The 17160-nt window shown below is 37.7% G+C and overlaps 1 protein-coding gene across 4 annotated transcripts in view; it reads left to right on the top strand.

The window, feature by feature from the left end:
• Positions 1-17160, top strand: part of ZNF385B (zinc finger protein 385B) — a 312776-nt gene that overhangs the window by 133132 nt on the left and 162484 nt on the right. The window contains exon 3 of one of the 4 annotated variants that reach the window (XM_065880694.1): positions 742-764. The exons of the other annotated variants lie outside the window; for them this stretch is intronic. Within the exon in view, the coding sequence (XP_065736766.1) occupies positions 742-764 (23 nt within the window). The remainder of the gene's footprint in view (positions 1-741; positions 765-17160) is intronic. 4 annotated transcript variants of the gene reach the window in all.

The following is a 17160-nucleotide window of genomic DNA, read 5'->3' as shown; positions in this document are numbered from 1 at the left end:
AAATGTCTGTTTCTAGGACTGGGGAAGGAAATGTACAAGAGCCTGGAATATACCGGATAGCAAGGAAGCTATCAAAAACTTACTGGGATCATATAAAAAAAAGATTAAGGAACCAATCTGAATGAATTTCAAAAACGTGACTGAAATTTATTATAACACATAAAATAAATTAAAATCCATGAGTGCATAATGATAGGACAAAGTAAATTCCAACAACCTTCTTGGGGAAGTTTATAGCAATACAGTCCTACCTCAAGAAACAAGAAGAATCTCAAATAAACAACATAACCTTACACCTAAAGCAATTAGAGAAAGAAGAACAAAAACCCCCCAAAGTTAGCAGAAAGAAATCATAAAGATCAGATTAGAAATAAATGAAAATGAAATGAAGGAAACAATAGCAAAGATCAATACAACTAAAAGTTGGTTCTTTGAGAAAATAAACAAAATTGATAAACCATTAGCCAGACTCATCAAGAAAAAAAGCGAGAAGACTCACATCAACAGAATTGGAAATGAAAAAGGAGAAGTAACCACTAACACTGCAGAAATACAAAGGATAATGAGAGATTACTACAAGCAATTCTATGCCAATAAAATGGACAACCTGGAAGAAATGGACAAATTCTTAGAAAAGTACAACCTTCCGAGACTGAACCAGGAAGAAATAGAAAATATAAACAGACCAATCACAAGCACTGAAATTGAAACTGTGATTAAAAATCTTCCAACAAACAAAAGCCCAGGACCAGATGGCTTCACAGGTGAATTGTATCATTTAGAGAAGAGCTAACACCTATCCTTCTCAAACTCTTCCAAAATATAGCAGAGGGAGGAACACTCTTAAACTCATTCTACAAGGCCACCATCACCCTGATACCAAAAGCAGACAAAGATGTCACAAAAAAAGAAAACTACAGGCCAATATCACTGATGAACGTAGATGCAAAAATCCTCCACAGAATACTAGCAAACAGAATCCAACAGCACATTAAAAAGATCGTACACCATGATCAAGTGAGGTTTATCCCAGGAATACAAGGATTCTTCAATACACACAAATCAATCAGTGTGATACACCATATTAACAAACTGAAGGATAAAAACCATATGATCATCTCATTAGATTCAGAAAAAACTTTCAACAAAATTCAACACCCATTTATGATAAAAACTCTCCAGAAAGTAGGAATAGAGGGAACTTACCTCAACATAATAAAGGCCATATATGACAAACCCACAGCCAACATCATTCTCAGTGGTGAAAAACTGAAACCATTTCCTCTAAAATCAGGAACAAGACAAGGATGCCCACTCTCACCACTATTATTCAACATAATTTTGGAAGTTTTAGCCACAGCAATCAGAGAAGAAAAAGAAATAAAAGGAATCCAAATCAGAAAAGAAGAAGTAAGGCTGTCACTGTTGGCAGATGACATGATACTATACATAGAGAATCCTGAAGTCTCTACCAGGAAGCTACTAGAGCTAATCAATGAATTTGGTAAAGTAGCAGGATACAAAATTAATGCACAGGAATCTGTTGCATTCCTATACACTAATGATGAAAAATCTGAAAGAGAAATTAAGGACACACTCCACTAACTACTGCAACAAAAAGAATAAAACACCTAGGAATAACCCTACCTAAAGAGACAGAAGACCTTTATGCAGAAAACTATAAGACACTGATGAAAGAAATTAAAGATGATACCAACAGACGGAGAGATATACCATGTTCCTGGATTGGAAGAATCAACATTGTGAAAATGAGTATACTACCCAAAGCAATCTACAGGTTCAGTGCAATACCTATCAAACTACCAATGGCATTTTTCCCAGAACTAGAACAAATAATTGCATAGTTTGTATGGAAACACAAAAGACCCCAAACAGCCAAAGCAATCTTGAGAAAGAAAAACAGAGCTGGAGGAATCAGACTCCCTGACTTCAGACTATACTACAAAGCTACAGTAATCAAAACAGTATGGTACTGACACAAAAACAGAAATATAGATCAATGAAACAGGATAGGAAGCCCAGAGATAAACCCATGAGCATATGGTCACCTTATTTTTGATGAAGGAGGCAAGAAACGACAGCCTCTTCAATAAGTGGTGCTGGGAAAACTGGACAGCTACATGTAAAAGAATGAAATTAGATCACTTCCTAACACCAGACACAAAAATAAACTCAAAATGGACTAAATGTAAGGCCAGACACTATGAAACTCTTAGAGGAAAACATAGGCAGAACACTCTATGACATAAATCACAGCAAGATTCTTTTTGACCCACCTCCTAGAGTAATGGAAAGAAAAACAAAAATAAGCAAATGGGACCTAATGAAACTTAAAAGCTTTTGCACAGCAAATGAAACCATAAACAAGATGAAAAGAAACCCTCAGAATGGGAAAAAATATTTGCAAATTAATCGACTGACAAAGGATTAATCTCCAATATTTACATGCAGCTCATGCAGCTCAATATCAAAATAACAAACACCCAATCCAGAAATGGGCAGAAGACCTAAATAGACACTTCTCCAAAGAAGATATACAGATTGAGAGCAAACACATGAAAGGTTGCTCAACATCACTAATCATTAGAGAAATGCCAATCAAAACTACAATGAGGTATCAACTCACACTGGTCAGAATGGCCATCATCCAAAAAATCTACAAACAATAAATGCTGAAGAGAGTGGTGATAAAAGGGAGCCCTCTTGCACTGTTGGTGGGAATGTAAATTGATACAGCCACTATGGAGAACAGTATGGAGGTTCCTTAAAAAACTAAAAATAGAACTACCATATGACCCAGCAACCCCACTACTGGGCATATACCCTCAGAAAACCATAATTCAAAGAGTCATGTACCACAATGTTCATTGCAGCTCTATTTACAATAGCCTGGACACGGAAGCAACCTAAGTGTCCATTGATAGATGAATGGATAAAGAAGATGTGGCACATATATACAATGGAGTATTACTCAACCATAAAAAGAAATGAAATTGAGGTTTTTGTAGTGAGGTGGATGGACCTAGAGTCTGTCATACAGAGTGAATTAAGTCAGAAAGAGAAAAACAAATACCGTATGCTAACATATATATATAGAATCTAAAAAAAAAAAAATGGTCCTGGTGAAACTAGGGACAGGACAGGAATAAAGATGCAGACGTAGAGAATGGACTTGAGGACACGGGGAGAGGGGAGGGTAAGGTGGGACGAAGTGAGAGAGTAACATTGATATATATATATATATATATTACCAGATGTAAAAATAGATAGCTAGTGGGAAGCAGCTGCATCCCATGGGGAGATCAACTCGGTGCTTTGTGACCACCTAGGGGGTGGGATAGGGAAGGTGAGAGGGAGATGCAAGAGGGAGGGGATATGGGGATATATGTATACATATAGCTAATTCACTTTGTTATGCAGCAGAAACTATCACAACATTGTAAAGCAATTATACGCCAATAAAGTTGTTAAAAAAAACCCGAAACCTTCTTGACCACTTTCTGAGGGTATGAGGGCATAAACTCATTCTTAAAATTGGTTGATAAAGGGGAAGAAACAAATATTTATCCTGTTTTTCCTGACAAACTGTAATTCAGACTAACCAAAGAGTTGATAAGAAAAAAGTCTGCTTTATAGATGAATTTCAGCCAATAAATGCAGAAGGAATGAAAGAACTAAGCCATCACTGTTTTGCAACCCCTAATGAAATAATGAATCTAGGGAATGATCATCAACGCTGCCCAAACCATTTGGTGAAGGGTTGATAGAAGGTCTTTATAAGAGATGGATTAGGCTGGGAACACCAAAACCCACTGATTACAAAAATAGACACAGTTTATATTATGTACCTTCTAATGTGATGTAGTAGAAAGTACACAGTCCCAGCCATGAAATATAGTTGCCAAAAAGTAGAAAATGAATCCATCCAAGCCTGTAAGTCTAACTATCGATTTTTAAGAAATACAAAAGAGGAACATGTTATATGAAACCATGGAATCAGTCATCAAAATCCAAAATGTAAGATATTCTACAGCACAGATGACTCAGTTTCTATTGCAAAAAAAGAGTAAAACTATAAAAATTAAATTATTTAACATATTAAGATAAATTAATATTTAAGAGACATTTCATCCAAATGTAATATGTGAACTTTGGTTCTTCATTTGAACAAAGCAACTTGGTAAAAGACAGCTTTGAGGCAGTTGGAGAAACTTGAATGTGGACAGAGTATTAGATGATATTAAGAAATTACTGACAGTTTAATGGTGTTATTAAAATGAGCTTATTTCTCAGAGATACAAACTGATGTATTTATAAATAAAATTATATAATATCTGAGATTTTTAAAAAAATAATCTAGCTAAGGAGAAAAAAGTGGGAAGTATAAATGATACAGGGTTGGTATACGTTGATTGTTGTTAAATGTGGATGATGGATATTTGGGATTTATTATATTTTTAAACTACTTTCTCTGAAGTTTTTTCTTAATGGTAGGTACATGTACACAGGAAATAAATGTGGGAAGTACACTGGAGGATATTATACCTATACTCTTATCGTTTTGGAAAATGAAAAAAATGACCAGTAGAAACATCCCATTGTGACATTTGTGAAATATTAAATACAAATGTCAGAGGTAGTGGTATGCTAGTAAATGACTCTCTGAAGAAGAAAGCCCTGATTTGTAGTGCTTGCCAGTTTGCACAATGTAAATAGGCCCACAATGGCTAATTTCAAGCTATTGGTGTGACATCACTGAATGTGGACTTGAGAGGAGATGAGTTGTTTGTATGGCCAGCTGCATGCAGCCCACTACTCGGGGAGATGGACAGAAAAGCATTAGTTTCTGGAGTCAGACTCTTGGTCAGATCCTAACTCTAACACGCACTCTCTGTGATTATCTTACCTACTTTTTCTGAACCTTAGTTTCCCCTCTGTAAATGGAGATGGTAATTTCTACCTCATTCAGATATAATGATCTAATGAGACCACACATGTAATGGACCTGGTATGGTTCCAGTTACACAGTGAGTGATCTTTCATGCTAATATCCTTTCTTCTCTTCCAGTTAAAATAGAACAGAGGACTCTTGATTTGGGGTAGTTTCAGAGTTTCCAAAGAAAGGGATGAAGCTGGTCATCTTTTCAAAGGGCTTCCTGCCCAGAATTTCTATAATTAATTAAAATTGCAGATATCAGGCACAGTGTCACAAACCTGCCAGAAGTTCACCAAGCTCTAATTTGGTTGAATATTAATAGGTAGGCTGGCAAGTTAATATGACATGATCATGACTAGAATCTGTTATAGGTAGAGGCTGTGTCCAGTGTGATCTGGCACTGCAAATACACAGTAAGAATTAAGTATTATCTTAGAGTTGACATGGTAAAAATCCTATAAATTATTTAGTCTTCTCCTAGGGAATGTTAACATACCCTGAGATGTTTTGGCATGAATAAGCATAGGGTTATGTTGGCAAACTGGAAATGTTTCCATTCAGAATTTTGATGATTGTTTGAGTTATTAATAACAGTAGCATTTTACTTTCCAAATTCTTTATTTAAGTTGGGTGATAACCATGGTCTCAGTTAAAGAGGAATTTTTCCACTGTTTCCTGAAAATTTTATTTTTTCTGTGTAGAAACCTAAGATTAAGGTCAACACTGATTAGTCAGTAATGATGCAGTTTTCAGGATTAGTGAATTATGTGCATATATGAAAATCTTAAGCTCATTATAATCAAGGCTAGAGAGAAGCTGAATTATAAGTCAAGCCCATATTTAGAATGTGGAGACACTGATACTAAAGGCATTTGAAATGTGATTTATGTGTGTGGGGTGATGGGTTTCTAATGGGAATACCATTTGGGGCTGTATTTTCCCCTCTTTTCTCTCTTTGGAAGAGTTGCATGAATCATAACTTTACATATTTTGGATTTCTGAGCAAATACTTATGAGATAAGCAGTATACTGTATCGTCCATCTGAAGTTGACCCAATCTCCTCTGATCTTTAAAAGAACAGTTTTCCTTCAGTAAATTAAAACATTTGCCCCTTGGAAATTTGAACTTCCTTTTTCTTTAAAACAATGCTATTTATACTAAATTTAATTTAATGGGTCATAATAGGAATGCTTCAAGAATTAAAATGGAACAAAACAGAGAAGAAAATAGAATGTGTCAAAGATGGAAAGGATCAATAGTGTTCTGTGAAACTTAGGATTCTGTCGTGTGTGTATGTGTGTGTACATTCTAAGTCGTGAAGTAAAATTTATCTTTCAGTGAGTCACGGTAAAAAAGAAAAAAATTTTTAATGTTTTAAAATGTGCGATAAAAAACTTCCTGAAAATAAAATAACTCTTCCTTTTGTGGTACATATCAAAATATATCTAGATTAACAGAACCTCTTGAAATGTTGTTGTTGCTTTAAACAAAACCACCCTGGATTTAGGGGAGTCCTAGGGGAGTTGTGAGTTTCACAGTTTTGCCTGGGCCTCATTGGGACAGCAGAGATCAATAAAGAGAGGGGAGTTGTACTCTTGGGGAGCTGCACCTTCTGTCTGCTTCCATTTCTTTCTGTCTTAAGCAGGAAGGATACTACTACTTGGCCTGTCCATGTATACACATGCATATATATATATATATATATATATGTGTAGCTATATAATTTATTATAGTAGAGTACGTTTATTATATTATAGTCTTATGTACATTTATTACATTATAGTCTTATGTACCAGCCCTATTAGCTCAATTAGATTTCAAGCCTTTTGAGGTCAGGAGCTTTGCCTTAAGCTCTCTTATCTTCTTGCCCAGCATGTGCTTTGCACACACAGTAGTAAGCACTTACTAAGTAATTACTATTAATAGTGGTAATTGCTAAAGTTCACCCCAACATAGTATTTGGCTATATTTATTCATATGTTTCCAAATTTATTCACATTATACCTTCCACAAAGAGTTTACTGTAGCTTATGGCATAAATAAGAAAATAATGGCTAATAATCATACCTAAATAATCATACCTAAAAAAACCATAATATATATACAAACATACACATTTGTAAATATATATTCCTACACACATACACACACACTCTTATATATCATAAATAAAAGTAAAGTCAGAGGGAAAAATATAAATAATCAGGCTCTGAATTCCTTCATATTTCTCCTTTTGAGCCTCATTCTTGTGTCTGAACTTCCCAGTCAGCCAAGTAAGAAGGAATGTATGTCACTTACATAATTTTTATTATTAAAAAAAGAAAAAGAGACACCTGCAGGGGAAGCAAAGGTTTCTTTGTATACACAAGAACATGACTAAAAGTCATTTCTCACATGAAGTTTCATATAGGAGACAGTGTCTGGGCTAGAAAATATCCATACCACCACTCCTGAAGAAACTGTGGTAATAGATTTTATTTCTGTCACTTCTGCTCCACCAAAAAGACTAAAGTTTTGTGATAAAACCAAAAAAAATTTAAATCTGTAAAAAGACAGAAAAGTGTAATCCAATAAGATAAACTTTTGTCTAATCTAATGTTCTAAAGATATCATTTAGAATATTTAGAAGAAATTGTTTAAACAGTCCTCCCCAAGTATCACCTATCTCAACCAGATTTTTAACTAAACTGGATGGTAGAGAGGGTACGATCACATTTCCTGGCAAGGACTGAGCCAATAGGCACTTAGGGCTGTTGGTTGAAAAAAATGCATCTGTTTTAGAGAAAGTTACGATTAGGGGATCAAATCAATATTCTTTGATAGAAATTGGCAACTTTACCAAGGTTCCTGTCTGATAAGCCAGCCACCCGACCTCTACACAAAGATGGGCTATTCTGTGACAATGTTTTGAAGGCTGGAATCCACAGCATCATTCCAGAGCAGTTGCAAAATATATGGGAATAATTTTTCCTGTACTTTGTTTGTTTTTTCTCTATGTCACTAATCACCAGCTTTCATTCAATCTAGTAGTAATATTATTGTTTTGCTAGGCTTTGTGTATATCATGGAGTCCTATTAGTTTCCATACAAAAATGGATAAAAAATTTGGTAGTGAACTTGAAAGACAGAGGACCTGGTGTTGGAGGCACCAAATAGGATCATTAGAATGTTCAGGTATTTATGGATCATCTGCTTCAGGCAGGGGTGGAAGAATCACTTCTACAACTTGAAAGTTCATAGTAAACAGTATCCCAAGTAGAGATGGGCCACAAACATGGGGGTAACAAATGAGGGCCCAGGCACCTCTGGGAGGAATCACAGGAAATCTGTGATTAAACACAGGCTATGGGATAGAGGGTGTTGGACCGAGGCTTCAAAGTAAGTTGGGCAGGAGAAGAATGGCAAATATGGATAAGGGAAGGTATATAGGAATGATCAGGTAAATTTTATTCCTAATTTACTTGGAGGGAAAGTAGGCTCTTAAAAGTGAGAGGTGGGGAGAGTAAGGAAGAAATGCTGAAATAGAAGTTCGCTGGGCTGGTTCTAGTGAACCTAAGGAGAGGTCATTTTCAGGAAAGCATGGAAACAACTACCAGGTTGCCATTTTATTTTTTAAGTATGGTTGCATATGAATCATTTAGAAGGAAAGAAAAGTTGTCTAATGTGGTGGGTGTTTAACAGACAACTGTTTTGAGAAATAAATTTTTTGACTGTAATTTGTTTTATAATAATCGGGGGGGGGTGGTAGTTGCTAGTCACAAAACTGGCTGTTTACAGCAGAAAAGAAACTTGTTGAAAAGACATTATGGAGCTCACAGACTTGCCACAAAGCCTGCAGAACCAGGTTCAGGACAATTGGAAGAAGCTAGAAACAGAGCCTAGTTTCATGCCATGGAATCCACATGGTCTTAGCCTCAAGGAAGGCTGAGAAAACAAAAATCTGGCCTTTGGGGCTGTTAGTCCATTTGGGCTGGGGTGACTTATAAACAACAGACGTTTCTTTCTCATAATTCTGGAAGCTGGAAGTCTGAGATCAAGGTGCAAGCATGATAAGACTCTGGTGAGAGCCCTCTTTTGGGTTGCAGACTACCAATTTCTCCTTGTATCCTCACATGGCAGAGAGCAGAGAGAGGAAGAAAGCTCTCCTGTGACCCTTATAAAAGCTCTAATCCCATTCAGGAGGACAGTACTGCCATGGCCTCATCTAATCCTAATTACTTCCCAAAGGCCTCACCTACTAATACCATTGCATTAAGCGGTAGGGTTTCAACATATGAGTTTTGAAGGGACATAAACATTCAATCCATACACAACAGGCGCTTATAGGGAGGACCAGACTTTGCCTCCAGCCAAGTGAGGTGTGAATTCCTCAAAGAGATACAAGGTTTAGATTCTGGGCACTCCTTTCCCTCCAGAAAAGACAATTGTACTATGTCTTTTAAACCTTCATATATTCTTGAGTCCTTGAATGGTTTTTAAAGCTGAATTCTTCAGGTCACCCTAGAAAAGGCAATCCAGTGAGTCTTAATTTTCTGTTCCAATTTACGTGATGAGATTCAGACCTGCGCAGAGCCACTGCCAGTTTGAAGATCTAGTTAAGCCTCATGCATCACAATTTCTTAGTGTCGAGTGCCAACGTTTTAAGTTTTGACATCGAATTCATTCTGTTGTTGGTGCCTCTATTTTAAATGGAATAGTTGAAAATAAATCTAGATGTTTGGGGTTTTACCATGCATATGCCGTCTGCGGGCTCCCAGGAAAGCCTCGATAGTGATGCTACTGCACAAACTGGCCCTTGCAGGCGCCAGCTATGTAGGCAGATTGCACTTCACTGAGCACTCTGCCAGCCACCCAGTCCTTTCTACAGCTGCTGCTCTTCCAGAGTGTGGACCAGTCTTCTTTCTGTCTCGTGTTATTTGACAAGGCTAGTTACAGAGAATCATGCCAGGCCACACTGTGGCAGTTGTACAAGTGAGGACATGGAAAGATTATCTGACTAGTGATTAAAAATTCTTATTCTTATATATGTAGTTTAAAATGATACAAGGTTCTGAAAATGCAGAATAAGAACATAAATAACTCCTGTAAGTTCTAAAATGTGGGGTTGGGACCAAAATAACTTCTGTAATCCTTCCTGGGAGCATGCCCTCCCAAGTCATGCTAGCCTAAATTTAGAAAATAAGGCTTATATTTGACTTTGGTACCTCTCTGAGTTATTCCAGGAAGGTTTTTTTAAGGGATGTTTCAGCATCATAAATGCCACAAAGTATGTGCTGCAAAAAGCTGGATTTCATTTGCATATCCTGAAGATAAATCCAGGAAACTCCATGGGCTTATTTTTTAAACCAGCCCGAGCTAGGCTGAAAGATGTCAGCGTGGTGATACATCCGATGGTGATAACCCTGAATAAGTTCCAGGATGGGCTGTTTTATTACATTTTTATTAATAGTTGCATGTCTTGAGATCTGATTCATTCCTATTCATGGGTCTTTGAGCTTTTACTTATTTGCATAAGTGCTCAGAACCCTGCTAATTTTTTTCCATTTTATTTCAGCATATTTTGTGTTAAGAGAAAACAAGCATATAGATTTTTGATAAGCAAATGTTGGCTCAACTGATGAGCTGTAGCTTGTAGCTAGAAAGTTACAGCTTCGTATAACCTGGAGAAGTGGATTCCCTGGCGGTCCAGTGGTTAGGGCTCCATGCTCTCACTGCAAGGGCCCAGGTTCAATCCCTGGTTGGGGAACTAAGATCCCACAAGACACACAGCGCAGCCAAAAAAAAAGTGAAGAAGCTAAAACTCCTGATAGTTCAGTGGCTTCAGTCTTTTTTTTTTTATTTTATTTTTGTCTCTGTTGGGTCTTCATTGCTGCGTGTGGGCTTTCTCTACTTGCAGGGAGCGGGGGCTACTCTTCATTGTGGTGCGCGGGCTTCTCATTGCGGTGGCTTCTCTTGTTGCGGAGCACGGGCTCTAGGTGAAAGTGCTTCAGTAGTTGTGGCATGTGGGCTCTAGAGTGCAGTCTCAGTAGTTGTGGCGCATGGGCTTAATTGCTCCACGGCACGTGGGATCTTCCTGGCCAGGGATTGAACTGTGACCCCCTTCTTTGGCAGGCGGATTCTTAACCACTGCACCACCAGGGAAGCCTGGCTTCAGTCTTTCTCATGCATAATTTTATAGTTTCTGTAAGATACAGAGAAACTAAACACGCATCATTTTGTCAAATTGAGAGTAACATTTATCAAGAAACAAGTCTTTCTTACATTTTCGTCTGTGGCCTAAAAGAAGACGGTAGGTTTTCATTTTGTTTCTGAAGTGATTCTTGGATTTTCAGGTTGTACTGCAAAGTGAGATAGAAGGTATGAATTGGAGGTGATCCAAAACACAACCCCAAAAGGGAAACCAAGAAGCAAAACTCCATGTGGAGCCCTGTTCCTTGGCTGCCCTTTCCCCTACACCAGCTGTAACTTCCTTTCCTCTTCATTGGAAGGAAGTAAAGGAAGGAAGGGAAAGAGAAAGGGAACCGGCAGTAGTGTGATGGCACCAGCTGGCACTGGCTTGGGAGAGCCAACTGTGTGCATCTCTTCCTAAACTTACATTAAGTAACATGTTGATAGCTTAAAATCAGCCATGGTGGGCATATTTACACCATAAAAATTGGCAGTGCTACAAATCAAGGCTCCTTCTCCCCCAAGAGTAGATTGTTAACATTTACTAGCATTCCACTGGTGACCTGCTGCTGAGGGGAACTTTGTTAATCACAACCTTATCATTATTATCACTTCCTGATTCTGACTTGTCAGTGTAGGTGACATTGCTAACAACCTTGACTATAGTCTGTCTTATCCAGACCTTTGTGTACTAGAGATATGTAGAATTGGAATAAAGTGTTCTATTTAAAAGTTATTCAGGATGCATTTGTTTCCTGTGTAATTTTACCTTGTTGAATTTCTCAATGCATTGTTAGTTATCTTTTCACACCCACTCCTTTTTTTTTACTCCATTTTCTATTATCCTGTCTTGATTATTTAGTCTTCTAAGCATAGACTGACATTTTATGAAATATTCAGATGTACACTGCCTAGTTAGTAGATACAAGCCATCAAAGAGTATTATAGACTCAATTCAGCAAACACTGATTGAATATCTTCTTCGCCTGAGACATCATGCCAAAGAAAATAAGGCACAGTACCTAGTCGCAAGCAATGTAAAATCTAGGGAGAAAATCAGACATGTACACAGCTGAGACTAATGTAGAGCATAATGTGAAAGATGCTATTAGAAAAAGTAAAGAAAAATGCAAGCTAGACCACAAAGACTAGAGATTATTTCTGACTGCAGAAATTAGAGAAGGCTTCATAGAGACAGAGACATTTTTAACCAAGTCTTAAAGAACTGGTATGCATTTTAAAGCCCAACTCTATTTATAGTTTTTATGAATAGATGACTATAATGTTCATGCTAAAATAATTTGTGGGTTAATTCATATTGTTTACTGATCTGCCAAAATTAGCTTATTGTCATGGGAGTCAGGAAAACTTAATAAAAATAAGATTTTAATGGCATAAATTATGGACTTTTTACTAGATTTAGCAGATGACAATGCAGAAGATGCATTCTGGTCATCTGTGGTCCTGAATAGGTTATACTCAGAACGCTGTTTATAGAACATCTTTAGTAAAAGCTCCCAGTTACTGAGGAGTAATTATGTCAGGGACTTTTACATGTACAATAACATCAAAGACAAAAACCAGAAAAGTAAGGAAATTGATTTTATTCAGGCTATTGCAGTAGGGAGAGTACCCCAGATCAGAGTATGTCTCTGCAGAGTGGTTTTGCCTTAGTCTTTATAGGAAGGAATAGACAAATTAGAGATGGGGGGATTTACGATTGGGGTTTGCAACCAGGAAAAGTCTCAGTCAGGTGAATGGAAAATGTTTTTCTCTGTGTCTAGCTAGATTCAAGGGGAAAGCAATTCTAATCTTGGCTAATCATTCATGAAACACAGAACAGGAAATTGACTAGTCAATATCGAAACCTCACAGTTACTCTGAAATACACTATTATCAGCATTTTTAAAATTCTTTTTAAAAAATCAGAAACTGACATTCAGAGAGGTTGAATGTTGCCAAAGCCACATATCTGGTAAAGAACTAGAATTTCATTCCATATCTTTCTGTCTCTGACTCTCCTTTTATTATGCTACAACACTCACATTGTACTGAATGAATGCTTTAATAGTAATTTTTAAGGTTAATGGAACTCTCATTTGTTGTCTATATGTATGTTTTCATGCATACTACCTAGTTTGGAGAGAATAGCCTTCAAAGAACCAGGTGTAAATGTTTAGAATTGATAGAAATCTGTTCAAACTGGTTCATATTAAGAGTGTGCCTCCTTCCCCATAAATAAATCTATGTTTCAAGTGAATGAGTAGAGAAAAATTTGGGATTGTATCCTAGTGGCTTCATATTTAGCGACTGTTCCTGCTGTAAATCAATGAGTTTTATCATTGTTGTTTTTTCACCTCTGCTCTGTGGGGCTATAACAGTTTTAAGGAGGTGCTTTGAGATCCTCACAGAGGTTCTTGGCTGGATTGAAGGTCAGAACAGAAATCAGGTAAAGATTGGTAACCCAGCTTCTTCCAGAGCTTTTGGGTTATATATGTTGAACATCAAAGTAAAGGTCACTAAAAAGGTAGCTAAAATGTGAAATCTACTGACCTAATAGAATAACTTATTTCTATAAAACAAATGCTAAATATATTTTGCTCCTGGAAGCCTGTGAGTCCCTGAGTTTATTAGCCGTTGCCAGCTTCCCAGGACCCTTGCTGTGCTTCTGATATTCACATCAATGCAATGTTAAGATGCACCTGAAACGTTCACAGCACAGCAGGGGAATCTAACCTGGCTGGCCTGAATCATTTGGCATTTATTTCACACTCAGATTATTGTAGTAATTATGAGTGTGATGTGATAATTTGTGGTTGAGTTTTGTCCTGGCGCCCAGCCATCCAGTTCTTTTTTTTTTTTTAATTACATTTTACTTTTATAATATTGTGTTAGTAAACAGACCAGGTGCTGTTTCACAGTAGCTACATAATATATTCTCTGAACAATGAAGCAAAAATTAAGCACAAAACCAAAGCCGCCACCCTTCTGGCTGTCCTGCCTTCCTGAGCATGGTAATTCTGACTGTTCCAAGTGGAAGGGAAGAGTGAGCAGGTTACACTTAGGATCTGGGGGCCGATGAAGCCAGGATATTTAGGGGTACTTTGTCATTGCTGGCAGTGGGAGTGTGGACTTTGTGACTTAGAGGTAAGAAAGCCAAGTCTGGTGCTTTCCTGCTTCCCCCCGTCTCCCACCCAGCATAACCTGCCTGTCCCCTACCCCATGTATCATTTGTGGAAAAGCTAAGGCAATGAAAGGAGCTACTGTCATTAGTTTTGATTCCCTGTAATCTCCTAGTTTTAGAAGAGTGCCATGGTCAGTGGAAGATAGCAAAATAAAAAATAAAGGGACAAATTGGCCGGAAGACACTAGAAAATAATATAAAATGAATATAGGAACTATTAACTGTATTTACCCACTGGAAAGCAAAACAAGTGAATTATTTGTGTGAGTCCAAGTTTCTAAAGAAAGGTATTTTGGAGGCATTGAATCTTAGGAAACCGTTGTAAAAGAAGTTGTGGATGTGGATCGACAGGAAAATGGAGTGACATTCAGGTCAGGGGAAGCTGACAAAAGCTAAGGTAGGAATGAACCACAGATACTGACTATAGAAAGGTATGTTGAGATGATAAATAAGTCAGACAGAGAAAGACAGACATCATATGATATCGCTTATATGTGGAATCTAAAAAAATGATAAAATGAACGTATTTATAAAATAGAAACAGACTTAGAGAACGAACTTATGAATTTAAGGTTACTGAGGGGAAGGGTCGGGGGGGATAGATTGGGAGTCTGGGATTGACATGTACACACTGCTATATTTAAAATAGATAACCAACAAAGACCTACTGTAAAAATAAATAAAAATTTTAACAAAAATAAAAAGAGATGAAAAATAAGCAGGCAAAAGTAAAGAGGTTGGCATCACTAGAGCTAAATTTTACGTTTTGCTGTTAAAATCATAATCATTGGTAAACTGGTATCAGTCTTTCTAAGGCAAAGATTAGAAATTTTTATGATTCTTCCTTATAAGGTTCTTTGGAATTTGGAGTGATCACCTTCTCAAGCTGGAATGGTCAAATCTGAGTAATATTCAGTAAGCAGGAGGAAGAAAAGAGAGAAACAGAGAAAAGTGTTACTGGAGGGCTCCTAGCATAACTAATACTAACTTTCCTCCCCTTTTAGGGGGAACAATTTCTCAAGATTCTTATGAATAGATTCTTTAGGGCTTCCCTGGTGGTGCACTGGTTAAGAATCCGCCTGCCAATGCAGGGGACACGGGTTCAAGCCCTGGTCTGGGAAGATCCCACATGCTGTGGAGCAACTAAGCCCATGCTCCACAACTACTGAGCCTGCACTCTAGAGCCCGTGAGCCACAACTACTGAGCCCACATGCCACAACTAGTGAAGCCCACGTGCCTAGAGCCTGTGCTCTGCAACAAGAGAAGCCATCGCAGTGAGAAGCCCGCGCACCACAGCGAAGAGTAGTCCCCGCTCACTGCAACTAGAGAAAGCCCACACACAGCAACGAAGACCCAACGCAGCCAAAAAAATAAATAAATAAAATAAATATTTTTTAAAAGTATTCTTTAAAAGGATAGTTCTAAAGTGAGGTTTTCTGAACTAGAGCATCAGCATCGTCTGGGAAGTTGTTATAAATGGCAATTTTCAGGCCCCAGACTAAGCCAACTGAATCAGAAACTGAGACAGAACCCAGCAGCCAGTGTTTTAATAAGTCCCTGTCTTAGTCCCTTCAGGCCACTATAACAAAAATACAATAAGCTGGGTGCCTTTCAAACAACAGAAATTTATTTCTCACAATTCTGGAGACTGAGAAGTCCAAGATCACTATAGATTCAGTGTCTGGTGAGGGCCCACTTCCTCACAGACTGTACCCACACAAGGCAGAGGGGACTAGGGAGTTTGGCGGGGAGGGGTCTCTCTTATAAGGGCACTGATCCCAATCATGAGGGCTCTGCCCTCATGACCTAAGCATCTCCCAAAGGCCCCACCTCCTAACACCATCACCTTAGGGACTAGGATTTAAAAATAGGAATTTGGGGGCAGGGAGGACACAGCATATAACATATAGCAGCGCTACTGCCTTAAAGTATTTGTTTTCAATATGAAAAATCTCCAGAAAGTAGAAGGTTGGTAACTTTCCCTCCTAAACTCCTTTTCTTAATTATTTACAATTCTCTGATTAAACCTAGGAGAAAAAGTCCCAATTAGGTGCTAAGCCTTTTACACATACAAATCTCTGTCTGAAAAAGAGAGGTGTGGCTGGGCTGTGGCTCTACAAAACAGCAGCTGCAGGAGCACCCAGCTGGGCTGCATCAGAACCACATCAGTCCCTGCCCTGGATGTACAAACTCAGGGATAATTAAAAAAAAAAAAAAAATCAATTCTTAATCTGAGACTTAGAAGTGTTCTATTTGACAGAGCCTCAGAAACTCAAATCATTATGTCCAGAATGAAAAAAAAATAGCTAGTGATGCTGAACTTTAGATCTAATAGAATTTAGTAAACATTTATTAAATACATAGAGATAACTGGCAATTACAACCTTTAGGGATCAAATAAGTAAGGTAAAGGTAACAGACACCAAGCCGAAAGGGAAAAGTAGACATATGAAGGTGTGTGGCCCTGGATGGGAGAAAAGCTAAGATATGGCTTTTTGTCACGAGGAGGGAAAATGAGAGATGCGAGTCATGGCAATGAACAAGAGTCAGATGAGAGGAGTGGGAGTCCAGGGTGAGGCAGAAGAGTTACTACCCATGAAGAGGGACATCTTCCACCCAGAGTCATGGTCAGTTTTTTTTCATTTAAGCATTATAATAAAAATGGATTGATTCATTAACATATGACTCAGAGAAAATAGAGCTAAGAGTAGCCATAAAACATACATATCCTTGCAGTACTAATAGCTAACAGTTTGAGTTTTCATTATGTGTCAAGCACTGTAGTAAGTACAGTCAGTAACCCTACGTACGAACGTTCAAGTTGTGAACTTTCAAAAATGCAAATGTGA

The sequence above is a fragment of the Phocoena phocoena genome, chromosome 7, assembly GCF_963924675.1.
Source record: "Phocoena phocoena chromosome 7, mPhoPho1.1, whole genome shotgun sequence".
NCBI lineage: Eukaryota > Metazoa > Chordata > Mammalia > Artiodactyla > Phocoenidae > Phocoena > Phocoena phocoena.
The sequence above is the reverse complement of the archived record's forward strand: the minus strand, read 5'-3'. Positions and strand labels throughout refer to the sequence as shown.